The sequence below is a fragment of the Miscanthus floridulus genome, chromosome 10 (genome assembly GCF_019320115.1).
Source record: "Miscanthus floridulus cultivar M001 chromosome 10, ASM1932011v1, whole genome shotgun sequence".
In the NCBI taxonomy this organism is placed as follows: Eukaryota; Viridiplantae; Streptophyta; class Magnoliopsida; order Poales; family Poaceae; genus Miscanthus; species Miscanthus floridulus.
In genome coordinates, this window is record NC_089589.1 from 103,105,434 (window position 1) to 103,129,621 (window position 24,188).

The window sequence follows — 24,188 nt, forward strand, 5'->3', positions numbered from 1 at the left end:
TGGCGGGCAATTCATTGTCCTTCGGAAGCATCTTCTTTTGGATTTTTAGTAACTCTCCAAATCCCTTGTCAGATACACCATTCTTTGCTTTCCATTGCAGCAATTCTAGTGTGGTTCCCAACTTTTTCTGCCCTGCATCACAAGTTGGGTACAACAATTTGTTGTGATCTTCTAGCATTCGCTCGAACTTGATCTTCTCCTTTTCACTTTCACATTCTATTTGTGCGTCACGAATGACCTGACAAAGATCATCAGCAAGCTCATCTTCTGTGGCTACCTCTTCTTCAGCTTCTCCCATTGCAGTATCATTGAAGCACGCACCATCGGGAATAATATCATTGTCGTCCCATTGTTCTTCTTCACCTTCTTCCATTACAACGCCGGTTTCTCCGTGCTTCGTCCAACAAATATAGTTTGGCATGAAACTCGACTTGAACAAGTGTGAATGAAGAGTCCTTGATCAAGGATATTCCACTGTATTCTTACATACGCCACATGGGCAGCACATGAAACCGTCGCGTTTGTTTGCCTCGGTCGCACGTAACAAAGAATGCACGCCATCAATGAACTCTTGGGAGCGGCGATCAGCATTGTACATCCAATGCCGGCTCATCTGCATTACATGACATAAATACCATATTAAAACCTAGATCATAATTAATTATTTATACAACATGTGTGCCACCACAAAAGGTACAAATTTATGAAAGCATCGCTACAATGTAGACAATCCCAACTACCACTAAAAGAACTAAAGCTAAAATACATTTCAGGAGCACTAGGATTTCACGACCAATCTCAACTAAAACAGACAGATCCCCCGATTGTGCAACATCTTTGGGCTTCTTCGGCTAGATCACTGCCTCATTAGCTGCCATATCTGCCTGTTGTGCAAGATATTTTTGCACGAGTTCAACATACTCTTCCTCCCAGTAGAAGCCTGAACATCGTCCACTGCCATCCCACTGAAATTAAAACAAAAAATTAGAACTTTAATCACAACTATCATGAAAATAGGTATAAACTAACCATAATCATTAAATACGATAAAATAACTCACATTGCGATCCGGACACTTGTAGAAGATACGATCCTTGTTGGGACCCTCCTTCTTCACTCGGTACTCCATCACAATCTTCATCTCATCACGACACTTGCCACATGGAATGAGAGGGAGGCCTAGCCTAAGTCGCTTTGGAAACCCATGAGAGGCCGAGGACCCAAAAGCAGTTGCCATCTACTCTCTATACTCATTTTTTAATACACTATAAATTTCTTATTTTATAAACAAATAAAATTAAGAAACTATAAAATTATCTATATCTCTAAACAATGATATTTTTAATGGTCATTGTGTTCTCATCTTTTACTGCGGCAGGTAAGTAATTCACATGATATTTCCGCAAATTAACAGAAGAATGGGAGTGTACACACATAACAATCGATTATCGTTTATATTTATATATATACTACATTTGGGAATGGTGATTGACAGACTATTGCGACGATATCGGGACGTGTGAATAAATAACCATCAGTACTAGTTGACCTTGCTTACGTGATCATCTCGGCGAGCATTTCTCCACCGGACGGCACCGTACTTGGCCACGGAAGAGCTCCGATTCTACGAGGAAGGGAACACGGTCTTCCACAACCGTTGCCGCTCTCCCTCGTAGAATCAAAGCTCCTCCTTGACGTCCGTTACCGCTCGGCAGAGAACATGCTCGCCAAAATGAACATGGTCCGCTAGTTCAACTAGCTACTTTAACCTTCCTTCATGTAAATATGCAAGCTTGAAGTGATTTTGAGCTCAAATTGCTTACAAATGAAAAAAACCACAATAAAGAACCATATATATATATATAGTGAACAAAATGGGATAAGACAATGATGAAACATGAGAGTATGAAGTTGGTAACCTTTAGAACCGAAGAATCGATGGAGGAATCGAAGAAATCGATGGAGGAATCGAAGAATGGATGGAGAAAGAGAAAGAACACTGCTTAAATTTGAACTTAAGCTCTCGGGCGGGCTCGGGGAGGAAGAAGACGGCCAGCAGGATTTATAGCTCAAAAACATGTTTTAATAAATAACCATCCGTACTAGTTGACCTTGCTTACGTGATCATCTCGGCGAGCATTTCTCCACCGGACGGCACCGTACTTGGTCAAGGAAGAGCTCCGATTCTACGAGGAAGGGAACACGGTGTTCCACGACCGTTGCCACTCTCCCTCGTAGAATCAAAGCTCCTCCTTGATGTCCGTTACCGCTCGGCAGAGAACATGCTCGCCGAGCTGAACACGGTCCGCAAGTTCAACTAGTACGGACTTTCTATAATTTTCTAACTATTTTCTAAGTTTTTCATTTCATAAAAAGTTAAAATAAAATGTTTAGTCGCGGAGTCCATAGAAATGACCATATTTTGACCTAGCAACGCATTGTCAATTGTCTTTGCGTTGCATTGCACCCCGGACCGGACTCCGAACAATAAAATACTATGGTCGATCGATGCCGTTCTTTGTCGTACAGTCGCACGGCGACGGCCGACGTACCCGTTCAACCACCAAATCTGTCAGGCCCGGCTGTTCGGGCGTATCGTCAAAAGAGAACGGATTTGCTTTCTATTGCATGGCCTTGCATTGCATCTGTCATACCAGTCGGAGGCACTAGTCCCTATACTAATTTTTTAATACACTATAAATTTCTCATTTTATAAACAAATAAAATTAAAAAACTCTAAAATTCTCTATATCTCTAAACAATGAAGTGTGCTATGCATGCTACAAATGAACGGTGAATACTAGTTTTTAATAGCTACTTTAACCTTCCTTCATGTAAATATGCAAGCTTGAAGTGATTTTGAGCTCAAATTGCTTACAAATGAAAAACACTAGTGCAGTGAGCTTCAAAATGTGCTGAGCTCGGGCTCGGGGAGGAAGAAGGAGACGGCCGATATATAAAGGGGGGACCTTTAGTCCCGGTTGGTGGCTCCAACCGGGACTAAAGGTCCCTCCCAACGGCTCCTGCGCCAGACAGAGGTGGCAGAGACCTTTAGTCCCGGTTGGAGCCACCAACCGGGAGTAAAAGTCTACCTTTAGTCCCGGTTGGTGGCTCCAACCGAGACTAAAGGTCCCTGCCACCTCTGTCTAGTGTAGTAGCCGTTGGGAGAGACCTTTAGTCCCGGTTGGAGCCACCAACCGGGACTAAAGGTATCTCTAGTCCCGGGCGCAAAAAATGCTGGGACTAGAGCCCATTTTGACCGAGGATCAAAGGTATGTTCTCTACTAGTGTGCTATGTCCTCACGAGTGTCATTGAGCTTTCATATCAACCCCTACACCTCAGCATCCATGCATCTAAACACTACATTGATCTCAGCTCATTAATCTACCCCCCCCCCCCCCCGAATCTCAAAGGCCCCATCGACGGCTACCCTCGAGGTGGGTAGGTACCCCTAGGGGTACCATATATGCGGAATGTTTCAGTACCGATAGGGGTAGGTACCCCTAGGGATACCATATCTGTGTTGTGTATGGCGAATGTATTAAAGTACACTGCTAAACAGTGAAATGTGCAATTGCTACGTCCACATGAGTGTCACTGAGCTTTCATGTCGCCTCCTACACCTCAACATCCATGTCATCTAAACACTACACTGATCTCAACTCAGTAATCTGCTCCCCGAATCTCAAAGTCCCCATCGGCGGCTACCCTCAGGGTGGGCAGGTACCCCTAGGGTACCATATCCACGTTGTGTATGGGGAATGTTTTAGTAAAGGCCCCATCGACGGCTACCCTCAGGGTGGGTAGGTGCCCTAGGGGTACCATATCCGCGTTGAACCATGTATGGCCAAGTCCATCAGCAACTTCACTCCTTCCATGATGTGATGTCTCTAGCGACTCTAAGGGCACATGCATGTCAAATTTGATGGAGCTGACCTAGATATTATTCTTCTGCCCCGACCTAGATGCATATGCGATGCCAATGCTCACAACCTGTTCAGTCATATGTCCAAACAAACTCAAGTTTGTTTTTTTTCCTTTTTTGGTTTGAAATGAAAGGAATATGCCATGTATATGTATATGTATTTGTACATCATCCAAAACTTGGAATTAAACAAGAATTTGTAGAATGGTGTGTCATGTATATGTGCATTCATCAAAATGATGATCAACAACCTTAATTCTTCCAAACGGAAGATCACTACTATCCTATGGCCTAGGCGTTACGTCGCCTGCCCCTCCATCACAAAAGAGTTTTTTTTGGGGGGATGACTATAAATTATAAAAGAAAGATGAATTGTTGGCAACCACATGGATGGAAAATAAGCCAAAGATCCAATTCACAGGGTGGCAAAAAGGGGAAGTAGCTATTGGAAGAGGGTTTACAAGCAAGTTCTTCCATTTGTTCAAAAATTATGAGCTATGGAGTTACACAAGTGATTGCGATGACAATTCACTTGCCCAAAAATGCAGTATCATTCAAGATTCATCCAACAAGTTTTGTGGAGACTTTGTGCAAATCAAGATTAGGAACCAATGTGGGGCATAGGAATCAAAGACCACATAAGTTTGTACATAATTGCATTGTTCATCTTGTTTTTGCTTCCTATGCTGCATCATATGTTTACATTGATTTCAGTTGATATATGAGCAATGCCATGACATTGTATAAGAGCAAAGAGGGAAAGCCATTTGGGTTGGCTCATCGTTGGACCTTGCTAAATAAGTGCCCCAAGTGGCAAGATCTTGTAGTATTGTCCCTAAATAACCCCCAACACTATATCCAAGAAGCAAAAGGACACCAATGGCTCAAGCTCATCGTTGATCCACATGGATGAAGATGACGAGTTAGCTACAACGGTAATCTTGGAAAGAGAGTGGCCATTAGGGGGTTGGCACATTTAACCCGTAAACTGAAAACCAAACTGAACTGAATCGAAGTGTTTGTTTTTCGATTCGATCGGCTTCGATTTATCTTGATTCTCCATCCGAGGTAATCTGAAAACAAAATTGTAGGCCCTAAATGAATCCTAATGATATTTTTAAATGTTTTAGATGTCGTCAAGTACTACAACTTTGCTTTATCTTGATTCTCCATCCGAGGTAATCTGAAAAATTCAAAAAGTTTGAATTTCAAAATCTAAAAAATTGAAACAAAATTTCTAGATACTGGGTGATTTCAAATGAAAAAGTAGTCAACTGCAAAGTTGCAAATGTTTTAAGTATTACAATTTTGTTTTCTCCATATGAGCTTATTTGTAAAATTAAAAAATTTTATTTTAAATTATTTGTACTAGTGATAGGTTAAGAAAACCGCCAGTGTAACATATCTACACTCGCGGTTTTCTTAACTATGAGTTCTAGATTTACACCAGTGGTCCCTTAAGCCAACCTCCAACATTCATTCAATTTATTCTGGTGATTGTCTTAAGTCTACCGCTAGTGTAAATAGACGATTTATAAAGATATTGATGGGTATTGGTATACTTATGGAACACAAGAACACATGATGTATATTGATATATATACTGATCGAACACAAGAACACGCAAAACAACAACGAGTGATGAGCCATTAATTTTTTGCTAAAAAGATCAACGACGCACCAAATCAACTTTATGCAACATCTGAAGATGCATATCCATATAAGGCATGCATTGAATAAAGTACACAAGGTTAGGCTAAAATCTATAACTATTCCATATAGATGGCCTCTCATAATTTAGGTTTGTTTCTCCGTATCAAAGGTGAGAAGTCATTAAGTTTCTGCTAGAAATGAATAGTGCCCACCACACACTTGAATAAGGCCACAAGGCTATTCCAACTCTATAAGTACTGTCCATTAGATACGGGCCTTTTGGTACGCAACACACATGCACTCCTCCATAACCATGTCGTTCTACAAGAAACTAGCAATCGTTGGCTTCGTCTTGACCTTGCTCATTGTGTCACACCGTATGTATAGGGATTATTTCGTACAAGTTTCCAACAGAAGTTAAATTAATACGAGACACACTAGCTTGTAGCAAGTGTTGGCGAATATATATATGTCTGTATGTACTAGCGTTTGCTAAAAGTAGGACAATTTATTTTTTGGTTTCAGGCATGGAGGCGGCTGCAAAAATGTGCGATTCGATAGTGCAGAGACTCGTGTGCGGTGGATCAAACCCAGCCAGCACAGACAGGGCATGCTATGACGCGTGCACGGACTTGGGCTACATGGGTGGCGGCAAGTGCGACATGCACAAGCCGCAGCGTAATACATATAGATGTATATGTCGCAAGCCGTGTGCATCGGAGCAAACACAGGTGCAAAGCAGTACGTGGACGCCGGAGATATGAAGAGCCGGACGATCGAGTGATGCCTGATATTTAAACACCCACCATATATAAGAAATAAAATCTAAACATATTTGGATCGTTGTTATGCACATTTGTAATCCAAATTAATCAATGAACTAGCAACAGTTAGTTGTAGTTATCAAAAAGTTCGTCATGCATCAGGCCATTGATTAGACGGAGTCAATTGGATAAGAGAAAATTCTATAAAAAAAAATGGATAAAAGAAACAGCAGCGGTAGCACCACTAAACAAAAATAAGGTGCATGTTGCGCTTTCTGGTCCCTGCATAGGCAGGTGCAAAGCCAGTATTTTGACATAGGTGGAGATAGAAACTTTTTGGAATTAAGACAATTCTCATTTTGTAGAAATATTTATCTAAATATTTTATAGCATTTTGTTTTCATACAAATAATAATTTTGCACTTCGCTGACGAGCCTAGACGGCTGTGCAGGGTCACCGAGCGGTGGCTCTCCCACTGAGTACATATAGCAACCAAGTGAATAATCTTTCGTTAAAACTAAAAAAAAACCTGAAAACTAAAAAAAGGAACACTGAATAATATTTCAGTGAAAAAGAGAACAAAATTAATTAGCTCTAGGTCTCTAACCATCACTCTGACCAATCTAAACAAAATTAATTAGCTCTAGGTCTCTCCTTCACTCGACCAATCTAATTCTTAAGCCATGAAAAATCATGGTAATAACAAGAACAAAGTAGATAAGGAAGATAACAAGAAGACTAATCACAAATAATATAAACACTATTTGAGATTAATTCGGAGGGAGAGAAAAACCAAAACTACCTAAATAGAGGGTGTACTGTGGGGATGAACTAAATGTTTGGTAGACAATAATAAAAGGAACAAAAAAGATGGAGAAAATAATAGAAAGACTAATTATTAATTATATAAGATGGTATTAGAGAAGAAATTTAAGTACAAATAGCATCGTTAAATAGCTAATTAAAGTATTAAGTAACTAATTAAGCAAATGTTTTATGGGGAACATAGATATGTTGGGGGTGCCAGGCCCCCCTCAGTCCCCCTTCCCTCCACCACGACACACATGTAGGCGGTTAGTTTTGTGCGGTAGCCCCTGTATGTAAGCCAATACCATGGACAAGACCACTAGCTTAATCTCTATCTCTGTAAATAAAAAACTTCAAGTGTGGTCATCTACCCGACAACACCAAACCTGACATATGCCCTTTTCCCCTTCGCCATTTTTTTGTAACCGCCTACATGTGGGTCTCGACGTACAATCGCATGGAACTGTCACCCCCTCAATCCCTGAGATCTCTCTTGTGTGTGGCCTCAAATCAAATCACATTGCTTCCAGAGTCTCTTCCATCTCCCACCATGTGCTTGGGCCTTCGCATCCATGTCGGAGGAATTGCAGTGCCTCCGTAGTAGGCGCTAGGGCAACATCCATGATGCACGTTCCTCAACGCGGAGGCGAGCGCCACCTCTGCATCCACAATGTGCTGGGGCCTAGTGGCGGGCTGCATGCTCCCAAGGAGTTTATAATCAGTACCCGTCGACCATATTAGGGTTTAGGATTTTGCTTAGATGAATCTATCTTCAAACAATTTTGCCATGTATCAGTTTGTGGAACCCCAACTCATGTGCTTAATCCACCTTTGACCAAATTTAGTTGAGTTCTTTTGAGTTCTTGCTTATGTTGACTCGAAGGCAGGTATTAGCCTTCTCGACGAGGTCAACCTGGAAGTGATACTATTGATACTTAGGACAAATTTGGATTAACTACATTTATGATCAGATGTATTATCTAGCACTACTACAGAACCGACATTCACGGCCGGTACCATCACTGCTAGATTTTATTAAACCAACAGTGAAAGACACTTCAGTGTTGGTTCTGGGCTTCCCAATCAGAAAATGATTGGGAATGGCCAAGAACCGACATTGAAAGTCCACTTCACTGCCGGTTTATGGCTGGAATCGGTAGTGAGTGTATATCACTACCGATTCTAGCCAAGAACCGATGGTGATAAATTGACTACAAAAGGTTGTTGTCCTCTCCTCCCTCCTCTCTCCCATCCCGAGCACACCCATCAAGGAGGCGCATGTTTTCCCCAATCCCTCCATTGTTGCGGCCGTTCTTCACCACAAAGCTCTTGGATTTTGAAGCATGGGCATGATCTTCTTGCTTTAAGGTTAGTAACAAGCATCCACTCTGATTTTGTAGCTTAATTACCGTTGTTTTGATGGCTATATTGCTTGATTCTCATTCTAGTTGTTTCTCCATTTTAGAAAGGACTTTTCCAATTGGATTTTGTGGAAGACATCCAAGCAAATTGTGGTGAATCCATTATCCAAAAGGTTGGTTTCTATGAACCCATTTAAATTCCTAGCTAATTACATAGTGGTTTTGATGACTGTTAGTATGTGATGCTATAATTTGTTCTTGTAAGGAGTAGAGTAGATTCTTGGATTAATTTGATGAGCAAAATAATCCATGTGTCACCTACCAACACATTGTTTGGAGCTACATTGTTGTTCATGATTAAGTCTCTAATTTTAGTTTTTTTAAATTAGTGTACCCATGTTTATGTGGCATGGAGTAGAATAATTGTTCTTGATTAATGTACAATAATTGTTTTTTATGAGGCTACCAATTTCAATTTTCTAATAATTAGTGTAGAATTTTTTTTTCCAAAATGGGGTGACTAAATTAAATTAGTGTAGAATAAATTGTACTTTGGAGCTACAATTGTTGTTCATGAAGCTCCACTTGTTATTAGTTTCTCTGTAATTACTCTCCCTATTTTTAGGTGGCATGAAGTCTAAATATTTTTTTTGTGCAGGGATGGATCGAGGGTGGATGGACACGCGGTACATGGTTGGCGTCTGCAAGTTTCTCGCTGCTGCTAAAGCCGATGCGTGGATGAAACCCTGTATTCTGCCATGTAAAGATTGCAAAAATCAAAGTAAAAGGGGTAAAATTGAGTCTATACGAATACACTTGATAACCAGGGGGTTCATGCCAAACTATACAATATGGAGTATGCATGGGGAGCTTGGTGAGAATGTTCGGCAAGAAAACAATGATGATGTGGCCATGCCTGACCTAGCCCTCCACGAGGCTGTTACTAATGAGGAAACCATTGTCAACACGCAACATGTGGCTACTATTAATGATGTGTTTAGGAATACGCTAGCTGATGACAACGAGCATGACAATGGCATTTCTCAGCAGTTACGTAATGTAGAGAGTGGATTTCTTAGTGATAGACAGTTGAGAAAGCTAGAGATAATGAGACAATATAGCAAAGCACCATTGTATAAGGATTGTCAAGGCAACACTGTCGGCTTGAGCCACAAACCGGTAGTGTTGGCTCAATTGGTCAATGCCGGGTGACGCCAGAAACTAGCAGTGACATTTTATATCGCTGCTAGTTTGTATTTACCGGCAGTGATATGAACCCCCATCACTGCCGGTTTGGTTGTGCCGGTTCAAAATTCGGCAGAGTGATGTCTTGATCTGGGGTAGTGTAGGGATGAATATGGTATGGATATAATTCAAATATGTATTGGTCAGATATTGACATTTTTGCCAGATTTAATACGTATATAGATTTTAAAGTTCTCGACTTTGAATACAAGACATATAGTTCGGAGTTGAATTCGCATTCATATATTTACTCTATTTATTTAGTTAATATCATGTATCTACATTCTTGTCCATAATTTTGAAATAACAATATCATTATGCAAGTAGGTACTAAAGAATATTTAATATAATTTATAGGTACAAATGTAAAATGTTCAAACTAAATTGAATTAAGCATAATGTTTATATATGAATACTAAATTCTATATTATTAGTCTTCAATTATTTTTCATAGAGTACTTTAAATAGTTTCAATGATACATCATTAATAATATCAAAAGTAACAATTAGTCATCACAAAAATAGCATTTAAATAGTTTCACCATGTATACATATTCTTCATGAATACAGGTAATAGTCCGATGTTTCATAGTATTCCTGAAAATGCGGATCGAGAATCAGATAGATACAATTAACGAAAATCCGATTCAAAAAATATAATGAGTTATCCGTGTCAGAAACGGATGTAAATGCGGATATGCATGATCCTTTGAATATGAATACATCTATTTCCACTCCTGTTAATCTCCAACATTTATATGGTATTTGGTTTGAGCAATCCTACCATTCTAGATAGAGTGGTGCATCTTGAGTCTATTCCTTAGAATGACTCCACTTTTCGCGCTGGTACTAACTATTAGCGGGTGAGGAATGACGTGATGATGCATTAACTCATTCCATCCTATAAACAAACAAAGAAAAGTATTGAGTGAGAAGATAAACTCATTCCTCAAACCAAACACCCTATTAGATCCTCATATATCTATTTAGTCCGGACAACAAGGCAACCCCTATAAATACAGTGCACATGTTGTTTTGGAACACCACACTCCATTATATTACATCATGTTGTTCAACAAGAGAACTGTGGTTGCTGGCCTCAGCTTAGTCTTGCTCCTTGTGTCATGTTGTAAGTTCTATATGGATCGAGATTCATCAAGTCCCAAATATCTGCAAAATTCTTCTAAATATAAAGTTGGCTTCTGGGTATCGTCTAATAATCTTTTGTAGGCCACTTGGCGTGCAATAAGAACAAGGAATGCAGGACATATTGCATCAGTATTGGCTACACAACTGGTCACTGCAGCAAAATTGGCACCTTCACATGCGTATGCGTCAAGGACAGGCCTCCATTTGAGAAGCCAGCATCGCCGGGATGGGAACGTTCAACAACTGATGAGTTGCACGGGTTTCCTATAGGAAAATAAACAATGTAGATATGGGTGCGCACAAGTGTGTGACCAAGATCCCATGAAGTGGAATTATTTAATGAAGGCCCAAAAGACATATATATCCGAGCATCGTACGCTGACAGGGAATGAATGAACTATCCAAAAAATGACCTATTTTCCATCTATCCATCAGTGCATTCAACAAAATTAGTTGACCCGCAAGGATTTTTCTTTTCTACAGTATCATCACATAAGTTACCATTGTATGATGGTAGCTCTATGCTATTTCTTTTAGTAATTCTCTAATGCTTAATGTTTCCATGAGGAGTGATTAGGAATATATATATATATATATATATATATATATATATATATATATATATATATATAGATATATATATATATTTTGCTTATATTGGCATCACTACCACGCGTAATCCATTTAGAGCAACCGTCTGCTCCAACCATTCCTGAGCATTTGTCTCTAGAAATCGAGTATTTCTATAGGCAAGTTTTCAATAGGCCAAAGAATTAGATTTCTAGGGGTGGTGACCCGGCAGCATGACCTACCAGTAAAAATAATAAAACAAACAACAAAAAAAAGTAGCACTGGCACCATTTCAAGACCGGCCTTGTGAGCACCATTGCGCCCACCGCTGCTGTGTCCGCACCGCTACCGTCCCTGTGAGGTGCGCCGCCTAATATCCTGTGCCACACTTGCTAGGCCTTACCCGGCCAGGCTGCTACCTCTGCCACACCCGCCCTCCACTGCCTTGCCCCGCCGCAGCCATGCCTGCAACATTGCCATCATCCCCTAGGCACGCGTTGTCCACCGTCATGTATGTGTGCAGTGCCTGCTCGGCCTTGCTGGCACCCGGACCATTGCCATGTGCCACGCATGCTATCATGGCTCATAGCCACCGTGTGCCTCGTTGCGGCAAGGATGGCTTCATTCATTGCCACTGTGCGCCATGCCATTGCCGAGGACAACCTACCTTGCCCAGCGCGAGCTACCCTGTACCACCGGGGGAGAGGAAGTAGAGGTGGAAAAAAAATTCTCAGCAGCACGTCTGTAATCCACATCTGCTGCATACTGAGTCTCAGCATACGACGCGTTGTCCAAACGTCGCAAGCTGATGCTACCGTATGCAGTGGATAGAGTCTACAGACGCGATGCAGGGAAATTTTCCCGTACAGGTAGGGGGGGGGGGGGGGGGGCAGGGAGGGGTTAGGACTTAGGATAGGTGACCAGAAATTAAAAAAAGTGTCTCTAGAAATGTAATTTTACAGGCAGTTAAAAAGTTAGGGTCTTTCTCTCTATTCATAGATGCACATATAGAAATATAGATCTGTATCTTGAAAATAAAACTGTTTATATATAGCCACTTAAAAGCACATATAGATCAAAACATCTTAATCCCGGAGAACAATCTGGTCGCATTATTTTCTTTTGACATGAAGGAGCGCGCTGAAGGTAGCAGCATGTACTGCATGTTGGATTTAATTGGACTAGTCCCATTTTTATTCAACAATTAAATCAAATAATAATTCCAAGACTATGGTTAATGTTGGGTGTAATAAGCATGGTCCTTTATGCCGCTAGTGTAACTGACGTCTTGATGGGTGTCAAGTTTATGATGACCATTATATGCTAGTGGGTCATGATGTCTTAGTGTTTCTGTTACTAGTAACGAACAATTGATTTGTCGGTTTCATAAGTTACTGGTAGCGGACGCGCTATGATGACCACTGTCTCTTCATGCGCCTGGCTCTTCATCTTCGTGTTCTCTTGTTCGCGAGGGAAGAACGCATAGCCAAGAACACCACCACACTGCTGTTGTGTTGCTCTCTGTCATTGTCATCCCAATCCTCTGCGCGCACGAAGAGTTGGGAGAGCAGGCCTCCGGAATTGCCGTCCGCATAGCGACACCTGCTTGGGTGTGCGGATGATCAGGTTTTTGGGGAGAGTCTCTGCGACTGCTTGCTAGCTTCCTTGGATCATTCTTCCAGGTGACTGCCAACGTCTTCTTCTTCTTCTTCCTCAGATCGTCTACTTCTCGGTTGACGTTCGAGGAACTACACTGTGAAATCGTCCTGCATCGACTATGGTACATGACATCGAGCAATGCACTATGTCGACTAGTGCGCATGGAGCCACCGGTGCCTTGAGCATAGGTCTCTCCGCTCGGTATAATTCTATTCTTGAAATTGTTAAATTCAATATATTTTCTGCTATGATCTGTATGTCGTTCATGTTCATATTTGCTAGTAGTGCAAGTAGTAACATCACATACGTGCACATACATGTTGTCACCAATTTCCTATGGAGTTTCTGGATTAAATTAAACATGAAAATGCCTAAATTCCTAATAATCTAAAAACCTGATATTAGGCAAATTTCTTTGAGTAGTTTTGGTACTGCATTGAAGCCGGATGATTTTGATGGCACAAATTATAAGAGATAGTGTGCTAAGATGGTCCTGTGGTTGACTACAATGAATTGCTATCACGCTGCACAGGGAAAGCCCGAACAATTCACTCCTAAATAGGAGCAAAAGTTCGCGGCTGCCGATAACCTATTACGAGGTGCCGTGATTAGTGCTCTTCATAGCAAATACGAGGACAATTACATCATATGTACAATAGGCAAAGAATTATGGGATGCACTTGATGCTCTGTTCGATGTTTCTGATGCTGATAGTGAGCTGTATATCATGGAGCAGCTGTATGACTATAAAATGGTTGATTATCGCTCAGTAGCATAATAGGCTCCTGAGATACAGTCACCGGCTAAGGAACTTGAGCAGTTTCCATGTGTGTTGCCCGACAAGTCTATGGTCGACGGTATTATCGCTAAGCTGCCACCTTCTTAGAGGGATTTTGCTACATCTCTAAAGCACAAGAGACAACAGTTTAGCGTGGCTGAGCTTATTGGGTCTCTTGATGTTGAGGAGAGGGCGAGAGCAAAAGACAACCGTGGAAAAGGAGTTGAGACTTCTGTTGCCAATATGGTGCAGAGGAAAAACAACCATGCATCTCGCAATAAATAAAGAAGAAAAACAAGCAGGAGAACGGCTTGAAACCTAAGCAAACAACCAATTTTATGAAGAAAAAGAACAAAGAAGGTGGTTGCTTTATTTGCGGGAGGGAGGAGCACGTGCGCCCAAACTGCAAATTTAAGCAACAAAAGAAATCAGCAAACATGGTTGTTAGCGAGGCTAAAGGAGGAACATCTGGGTACGGAAATTCTTTACCTACTCTTCTTTTAGTTTGTCATTCGCCTGAGTGGTGGATGGACACTGGCCCAATATTCATGTGTGTGCTGATACTTATTTGTTTTTGAGCCTTGCTGATGGGGAACATGTCCCATGCACGTGTTCTTGGTGTTGGTACAATCATTCTAAAGTTTACTTTCAGGAAAGACGGTGTTGTTGAAGAACGTGCAGTATGTCCCCTCAATCAAAAGGAATCTAGTTAGTGGCTCTAAATTGTGTCGTGATGGTTAGAAAATTGTCTTCGAGTCAAATAAATGTCTACTGTCAAAGTATGGGATATTTGTTGGTAAAATTATAGTTGTGGAGGCTTGTTCCGCTTATCTTTGCATGATGATTTGTGTAATAAGGTTGTGAACAATTCTATTATCAACTATTTGGCATTCACGACTTTGTCATGTTAATTTTGGTTGTCTATCATGGCTAGCAAATCTGAATATAATCCAAAATTTTAATTTAGCCAAAGGTTCTAAGTGCCATGTGTGTGTGCAATCTAAGCAACCCCGCAAGCCTCACAAGGCTACAGAAGCGAGGAACTTGGCGCAATTAGAACAAGTTCATTCCGATCTGTGCGAGATGAATGGCAAATTGACTAAAGGTGGCAAAAAATACTTCATGACATTTACAGATGATTGTACAAGATTTTGCTACATGTACTTGCTAAAAATCAAATGATGAAGCGTTGCATTATTTTAAGACATAAAGTTCATGTAGAAAATCAACTTGAGAGGAAAATTAAACGCTTAAGGTCGGATTGTGGCGGCAAATACTTTTCAAGTGATTTTTCTGAATTCTGCGTAGAACATGGAATTATTCATGAGAGGACACTGCCATACTCACCACAATCCAACAAGATTATAGAAACAAAGAACTGCACCCTAACTGAGTTAGTTAGTGCCTTGTTGGAGACAGTGTGACTATCAAAGCAATGGTGGGGTGAGGCTGTTTTGACCACCTGTCTAAGCAACGGTGGGGTGAGGCCATTTTGACTGCATGTCATGTCCTAAATTGAGTTCCTACAAAGAATAAAAAAATCACACCATTCGAGGAACGAGAGAAGAAAAGATTAAATCTCTCTCATTTGCGTACTTGGTGTTACTTGGCCAAGGTGAATGTGCCAATTAACAAGAAGCGCAAACTTAGTCCTAAAACTATTGACTGTGTATTCCTTGATTATGCTATTCACAACGTTGGATATAGTTTCTTAATAATAAATTCTAGAGTACCCAACATGCTTGTTGGTACTATAATGGAGTCCAGAGATGCTACATTTTTTGAAACTAAGTTTCCTATGAAAAATGCACCCAACACATCTAGTCATGAACCTATAATACCCCATGAGCAATTTATTCTGATAGAACATTTTGAGGAAACCCCTGTGCAAAATCTTGAGGAGGATGACATTGTAGTCACTCGAAAGATTAAGAGAGAAAGGACTACAAAGTCTTTTTGTGATGGCTACATTGTGTACCTTGTGGATGACACACCAAGAACCATTGAAGAGGCATATTCTCTCTTGATGCTGACCTTTGGAAGGAAGCAGCATGGAATGAGATGGATTCAATTATGTCCAATGGAACTTGGGAAGTTGTTGAACATCCTTATGGGTGTAACCTATAGGATACAAAAGGGTATTCAAGAAAAGGCTTAGGCCTGATGGTACTATTGAGAGGTACATGGCAATGCTTGTGGCCAAGGGTTATACCGAGAAAGAAGTTGAAGATTTCTTTGATTCTTATTCACCTGTTGCTCGATTGACCACAATTCGAGTATTACTTTCTCTTGCAGCCTCACATAGTCTTCTCATTCATCAGATGGATGTTAAGACATCTTTCCTAAATGGAGAGTTAGAGGAGATCTATATGGATCAGGTATATGGATTTGTAGCAAATGGTCAAGAAGGCATGGTGTGTAAATTATTGAAGTCCTTATATGGCCTGAAACAAGCTCCTAACAATGGCATGAGAAGTTTGATAGAACTTTGACATTTGTCAGCTTTGTTGTGAATGAAGGTGACAAATGTGTGCACTATCGGTATGGTGGGGGCAAAGGTATGATCTTGTGTTTATATATTGATGACATACTAATATTTGGAAATAGCCTTGATGTGATCAAGGGGGTTAAATAATTTATGTCTAATAATTTTGAGATGAAAGTTTTGGGAGAGGCTGATGTTATTCTTAATATCAAGCTGTTACGAGAAGGCAATGGTGGGGTTACATTTCTACAACCCCAATATGTGGAAAAAGTTTTAAGTCGCTTTGGGTTTAGTGACTGTCAGCCAGCTCCTACGCCTTATGACCCTAGGGTTCTATTGAGGAAAAATCACAGAATATCAACGGATCAATTCAGAAACTCCCAAATTATTGGTTTGCTTATGTATCTGGCTAGGGCTACAAGGCCTGATATCTTGTTTGTTGTGAGCAAACTAAGCCGGTTTCTATCTAATTCAGGAGATAATCATTGGCGTGCTCTTGAGAGAGTAATGCGCTACCTGAAAGGTACTGTGATTCGAACTGGATATCTCATGCTAATGAGGTTCACACCATAAGTGGATATGTGTTTCTGCTTGGAGGTGGTGTTGTTTCATGAAAGTCAGCAATTTTCTGATGGTTTCATCAATTATCCAAAACCAAACTAGGGCTTTCAACATGTTGTCACCAATTTGCTATGGAGTTTTTGGATTAAATTAAACATAAAAATACCTAAATTCCTAACATGTACATCACCATAGAGTGCTCCACACTTCTGCCTTCGGGCCATACTCGCCAGCAAGATAGCAACCATCTCATACATCCTTCATAGGCTCCATTTGGTAGGGCTTCACTTCACTAACGAAGCTATTTTTTTGGCTTCAGCTCCACGAAAAGCTCCACCGGTGGAGCCGAACCCATTTTGGTGACCCGTTTGGCAAAACAGCTCCTCATGATAGATGAAATTGCTAAAATGTCTATAACACCCTTCTTCTCTCTTTCTTTCTTCTCCCCTCGCTCTTTCTCCAGGAGACTGCAACCTCATGCTCCTCCCTCAGCGGCCGTGTGCTCCTCCCCGGTAGCCAGCGTGCACCTGCCCGGTGGCCGCGCTCCCTCCCTAGGCGGGTGGCACCGGCTGCCCGACGGCTACGCCCCTCCCCCGGCAAGCGGCACGCCTCATGCCGGCAGCCGCGCCTCCTTCGTTGTTCTCAGTCTCTGAGAGACCGCAACATCATGCTCCTCCCCACTAGCAGCCGCACTCTCCTCCCCTGGCGGTTGGTGCGCACCTGTCTGGTGGCCGCACTTCCTCCCCCACGGGGCGTCATGCCTCTCCAAGGTAGCCACGCCCCCTCCATCGGCGTGCCTGCATGTAGTGGCCATGCGCTCCGGCACACACACGGACGAGCGCGTGCGTGTTTCGGCTAGCCACGCCCTCCAACATCACTATTAGAATTTTGTTAATCTGTGATGAAAAATTTCCATCACATATCACAAAAAAACCGTCACCAAGCAGCATCTGTGATGGTTTTAGATATCATCATGGATTAACCTACGTGACGGTTTGTCCAAAACCGTCACGAGTTAACGGAATCGATGACGGACTTAAACCATTACGGTAGAGCCCGGGGCCTAGTTAACACAACCCAAGCCCATTTCCTGCGACGAAAAATAACCGTTATGGATGAATTACCATATCATCATTGATGTTTACATGGATGCTTACGTGGATGCTTACATGGCTGATGACATCACCAGCCCATTCATTACTGGGCCAATACAATAAGTGGGCCACCAAGTTCAACCATGGGCGGTCTAGTTATTTCAGCCCAGCCCAACATTGGCCCGGCCATGAAATATTGGCATTTGTATAAAGCAAATAAAAAAATACCAATTTTCATCCCCATTTTAACAATTACTATTCTAGCTCACGAGAAGCCTTAAGGCCCGTATAGACAACATTATAATTTTGTGAACACATCAAGTTATACCAAGCTTATTCCAGCATATTGATACAAATAATAAGTCATGTTTTCATCCAAAATCACAGCAAATACAAAGTCACATGTTTCATACAAGTTAAACTTCATATCACATTAGCTACTCTAGGTACCAACAAATGCATTTGCCGAGATGCTCTGCTCCTCTCCACCTGCCGTTGCTCCTCTCAAGCTCTGAAAACAGAAATATAAATGCAAGACAATAATACACTAAAACCATAGAAGTAGAGAGCTTAAAACTCTCTGAATAGAGCTATTTTAAAATGTCTGCAACCTACAGTTAGAACTGGCCAGAATAAACGGGTCATTGCAAATTTAATCCAAGCTATTCACGTGAGGGACTATGACTATTAATTAATATAATAGAGACCATTAATGATTGCTCTCGTGATCGCTTATCACAGTTGCACGAAAAAGACAATTCATAGAATGAAACCTGTGCCAAGTGATGCACTATGAGAACTGAACTAACTTCACAAAATTCAGAAACTAAAACTCTAAATATTGATTGAACTATCTGCTAAAATCCTGAAAACTGAAACAAACTGCAGAACAAAAATTCACTCACTGAAGACCAACTTGCAGTTAGACAGTTGCCTGCTACTATAGCTGCACTTGAATTTTTTTTTCACTTCTATCAATACATCAGGTTGTCATGGATAACAAACAAAACAATATAATAAAACCTACATCAATGTAGAGAACTTGTATTTATCTACCAGGGCAAACAGAAGTCACCTAGTGCAATGCAAAGTGCAATAACTCAAATGGCAATTTGCCGGATGACTCATAACCCTTGTGTAAGCTGCAAAGGTCACAGTGTGGTTTTAGAATATGCTAGCTACTGAAAATATATGGGATCAATTTTTGTATAGAAATATTTTCCCAAATATTACGTCTCAACCATTCACCAAATAGGGCAAAAGGAAAAGAAATTTATATCTTTACCATAAATTGGATAGGTAACGAAGCAATGCTTACTGTAAAGAGAAGGATTGGTACGGTGGTACCTGCACCTATTCCACACGGAGGTGGATGACAAGCTCAAACTGCCAAGGATTTCGTGGGTCAGATTTGAGATGGAGAGCAAGATACAGATCGATATGGGAGAAGACATAGAGGTAAGACCAATGAAAATGGAAAACAGAATCTGCTCGGATGTACCCCCGCAGTCCGAGTTTTAAGAAAGTTTAGATATTATTACAATTATTTTATGATACTTTGGAGATGGGAAGATGAATTGTCCCTAGCAAACAAATGTTTTGTTCGTCTAACTTCAAGATATGGAATAGAGTGATTCATGTGATCCAGCTCAGGAGAATGGGGAGTTAGCAGAATGGGCTAAATGCGGCCCAGTTCAGGAGATTGGCTGCCCATTCGAAAAAAGGAACATTTTCTATGTGTTTCCATATAGGTTTAAGTGTGGCATTAAACTTAGTGACTCTAATAAAAACAATTATATCATTAAGTGGTCAAAAAATACTAAAAATTAGCATGAGGTAATCGTACGGATGTATAAGTTCTCATAAAAAAATTAAGCAATTTCAATAAAGTGTGACTATACATCTTTTACAAATACAAACACCTTTCACTTAGTCGTATAACTATGTGTGAGTTGTATCCATTTGTGAACAATGTGCAATATTGTTTTGTTAAAATCATTTGAAATTTTTATGCAATGATTGTATACTAAAATCGTATCGTCATGTAAGTTTGTAGATTTTTCTAATCAAGTTTACATTATTATATTTATTAAATGGTAATTCAAGAAATAATTACAATAATTACTAAACTTGGTCTGAAAATTCTTCAAATTGACACAAAAACATATTTTGGATCTATAAGTATTGCATAAAAAATTCACGTAATTTTAATAAAGTGATTTGCATCCTTCACAAATATAAACATCTTTCACTTAGCCACATAACTATATGAGAGAGATATCTATTTTGGGATAGTAAACGATTTTGGGATTGTACACAATTTTAAACAAAAAAGTTGTTAACAACAAACTTGTTGAACCCATCGAGATCTATAACTTTTGTTTTAGACATTTCTCCATCGCACTTTGTTTGAATAATTCGAAATTTGAATTTCAAATTTTGAGAACTTCAAATAGAATTTTGGGCTAGTAAATGATTTCAAATGAAAAAGTTGTCAACAAGAAAGTTGAAGAACTCATCGAGATTTACATCTTTGGTTTTGATCATTTCTTCATCCGAGTTCATGTGAGTAATTCAAAATTTTAATTTCAAAACTTGATATGGTTATTTTCATGTGTATAAGTAACCGGTAACAATATAAACTATGTATGAACACCAAATGAAGTAAATGGACATAGTCACTTAGTTATGATTTTCATGGTGTGGTTTGGTCCCGTGTACATATACTAACTTGTTTATTTGCTATACAACACGAACACCTGCGTAGTGCATTGGTCAGGCAGCTTGGTTTCCAACCTTTGGGTCCCAGGTTTGATTCCTGAGTGTCACATGTTTTTCTCCTTTTTTTTTGAGGCCATCTGCTGCATTAGTGTTGAGCTAGCCCGCTGCAACAGTGCCAGCAAAAATAAAAGAGATGGGCCGCGCACGCAAAAAAAAAAAAAAAAAAAAATGAACACCCAAAGGTCTTGTTCGGTAGGTGCTGTGTTCAAACCCTTGCTGTTGAGTAATTTTTTTTTTCCAATTTGTTATTTAACCTGTTTGCTTTTTTTCAATTGGTTACTTAACCTGTTTGCTCTCATTGATGACGTGGTGACTTGGAACCGCAGATACCAGCTTATGAGTGGACCGGTAGCCATGGCAGACACCACTAGAAATACAACAATTTAGTTCCACCTTCTATAATATGGAAGTACTTCAGTGGTAAGGCATTTGGAGTTGCTCTTTGAGCTCACATGGGTTCAATTCGTATGTGCTTCAGATTCAGATTATTGATTTTTTTTTGCCATCCGCACCATATAAATGCAAAAAAAATTCAGATTTGTTTGCCATCCGTACCACATAAATGCAAAAAAAAAATTTATTTTTACTGTATGCACCCAAAAGCCCATATACATACAAAAATATTTTTAGTTTTACCGTATGCACCCAAAAGCCTATATACATGCAAAAATGTAATAAAATTATTTGGTTCATGATAATAAAAAAAACAAGAGGTACCTATTTGGTTCATGATTATTTTTCTTTGCACTAAATATATGTTAGCGGACCTATTGTTTTGGGCTAACTAGAGTATGACAAATTTAAAATCATACACTGTGACGATCCGGATAAAACCGTCACAAATTATTGAGCCGGGAATACCCACATGACGGAAAAAATATCGCCATGGATTGAGTCTGTCAGTGACGGTTTGTAAATCCGTCACCGAGAATCCGTCACGGATTAACAAGTTTCTCGTAGTGAACGGCCATGCGCTCTGGCGGCCTTTGCGCTCTGGCGGCCACGCCCAAACCGTACACCCCATGCCATTGTGCCTCAACACCCATGAGCCTCGACCTAGGGCAATCTGGTTTTTCATCCTTGTTGTGTCCCACGTAGGCAAGGTGAATCCGGATGAAGCCATTTTTTTTGGCTCCATCCCATCCTAAACCTCTGTGAGAGTAGTTTTTAAGGGGCTTCACCGGTGAAGTGGTTTTATTTTACCCTATTTAGCAGAAAACAGCTCCAAACGACTCATGAAGCCGGTGGAGAAGCCATGCCAAATGGGGCCTTAGTGAGGCATCACCATTATTCCCCACCAGCCCCTCCACGTGGCCAAGCCCACAATGTTGAATTGAACTTAGCATACAAAAACAAGAATTTTCGGAGGCTCATAATTTGATTTACAGAGACAATTATATTGACTACCATCTCTAAAAATCATTTGGAGCCCAAATAAGTTAAGCTCATCTCTATAAAAAAGTGCACTCCCTCTATCCATAAATGCATAAAACTTTAGCATTTAAAATTGTCCAAAGTTGTAATTAATTTATGGGTTAACCCTACACTTCCCTCAATGCCTGTTGTTTCAATTATAGCACCTACCAATGGAATATTTATATTTAAACATAATTATCATATGCCATTTATGTCACCGGCAGAAAAGGAAGATGCTGAATTGCATATCTATAATCTTTGTGATTAATTGAGGCATCATAGTCATTTCCATTTCTCCATAGTCTTTTCTAGGAAAAAAAGGAAAGTGCTTTCATTTATGGACAACGAGCAAGTATAGCATCTAATATTTCCATTCCCACATCAACCTGGGGTGCTTGGTTTGAGGATTGGGTTAGTCTATCATCTTCTCATTTCTCACTTTTTTAATTGATTTCTGGAATGGAATGGATTTATGTATCGTTATCTCATTACTTGCAGTCTAATGATTTGTACTGGTGTGAGGAATGAAGTCATTCTATCAAATTTGAGGAATGGACTTGTGATACACTACCATATTTAGAATGGTTTGATTCCTCAAACCAAACAGCCACATCCATATAGAGATAAAATTAGTACAGTGAATTCATTGATGATGTGTAGGCCGCCACCATCATCCTTCTATAAATCAAACACAACACATACAACCTCTTTTTGGCAAGGAACGTCACTCATCCGTACAAGGTACAATCATGCCCTCCCACAAGCAACTAGTGGCCTCTGGCTTCACCCTGGCCCTGCTCCTCACGTCACATTGTAAGTGGCGAGGAAATAGAAATTCAGTTTCAAAATTTATGCAAAATTTGCACGAAGCACACTAGCTGATGCTTCATCATCAAAATCTACATAAAAAGAAAGTGTTGTGGTTGCAGCTGGAGCTGAGGCAACAGGGACAGGAGGACTATGCGAATCGCGGTTGCACTGGTCTATCTGCAAGGCCAATTGGATGTGTACGGCCTTGTGCTGTGTCGCCATGAGAGGCTACACTGGTGGCTACTGCTCTAGCTATACGGACACAAGCCAAGTTGCGCCTGCTTGGCTAGGTTTTCACTCGTGTGTCTGCACCAAGGTGTGCGATGGCGGGCCACCGCCGGAGCCTTGGGTCCAGCCACCATCAACGCCTGGGGTTCAGCCTCCGCCCATGCCAACTCCTTCGGTACAGCCTCCACCGATGCCTACTCCTTGGGTGAAGCCTCCACCGATGCCGACGCCTTGGGTCCAGCCTCCGCCGATGCCGCCTTGTTTCAATCCTCTGCCGATGCCGACGCCATGTTTCAAGCCTCCACTAATGCCAACGCCATGGGTCCAGCCTCCGCCAATGCCAACGCCTTGTGTCAAGGCTCCACCGATGCCAACGCCTTGTGTCAAGCCTCCACCGATGCCGACACCTTGGGTCGAGCCTCCACCGACACCTGGGGTTCAGCCTCTGCCAGTGCCGATGCCTTGGGTCCAACCTTGGCCGATGCCGACGCCTTGGGTCAAGCCTCCAGCAGAGAAGCAACCAGTCAACCACCGCTGCCGGGGTGCTCAACTAATGGAGTAGTTGGGGACTGAGGAATGTGAAATAAATATGGAGAGATGGCATTTATAGATTTGGGTTTGTTTTCAATAGATCTGATTCCTGTTAATTATTTCAACTGGTCATCTAAATCTTACAGCGTCTGTGTTTCATCTAATAAAATTATTGCAATGCAAGTTAATGGAATGATCCCATAGTCTAGCATCTCTTGGTTGTAACATGTAATTGCTCTCAACTCTCCGGCCTGCTCTGGGATGGTGCGCTGGAGTTTGTTGAGAACCTGGTGTTTGAAGATCATCTTCGGTCTATAAGTTAATGGAATGATCTATTCTTCTAAAAAAATAAATTAATTGCAATGCAAG

General features: G+C 40.8%; 1 protein-coding gene across 1 annotated transcript; it reads left to right on the top strand.

Moving 5' to 3' along the window:
• The first annotated feature begins 22,999 nt into the window (after positions 1-22,999).
• On the top strand, positions 23,000-23,850 carry LOC136489171 (anther-specific proline-rich protein APG-like). The gene is made up of 2 exons (XM_066485884.1): positions 23,000-23,063; positions 23,180-23,850. Exons 1-2 carry the CDS (start codon positions 23,000-23,002, stop codon positions 23,848-23,850), a joined length of 735 nt encoding a protein of 244 aa, XP_066341981.1.
• Positions 23,851-24,188: the final 338 nt, after the last annotated feature.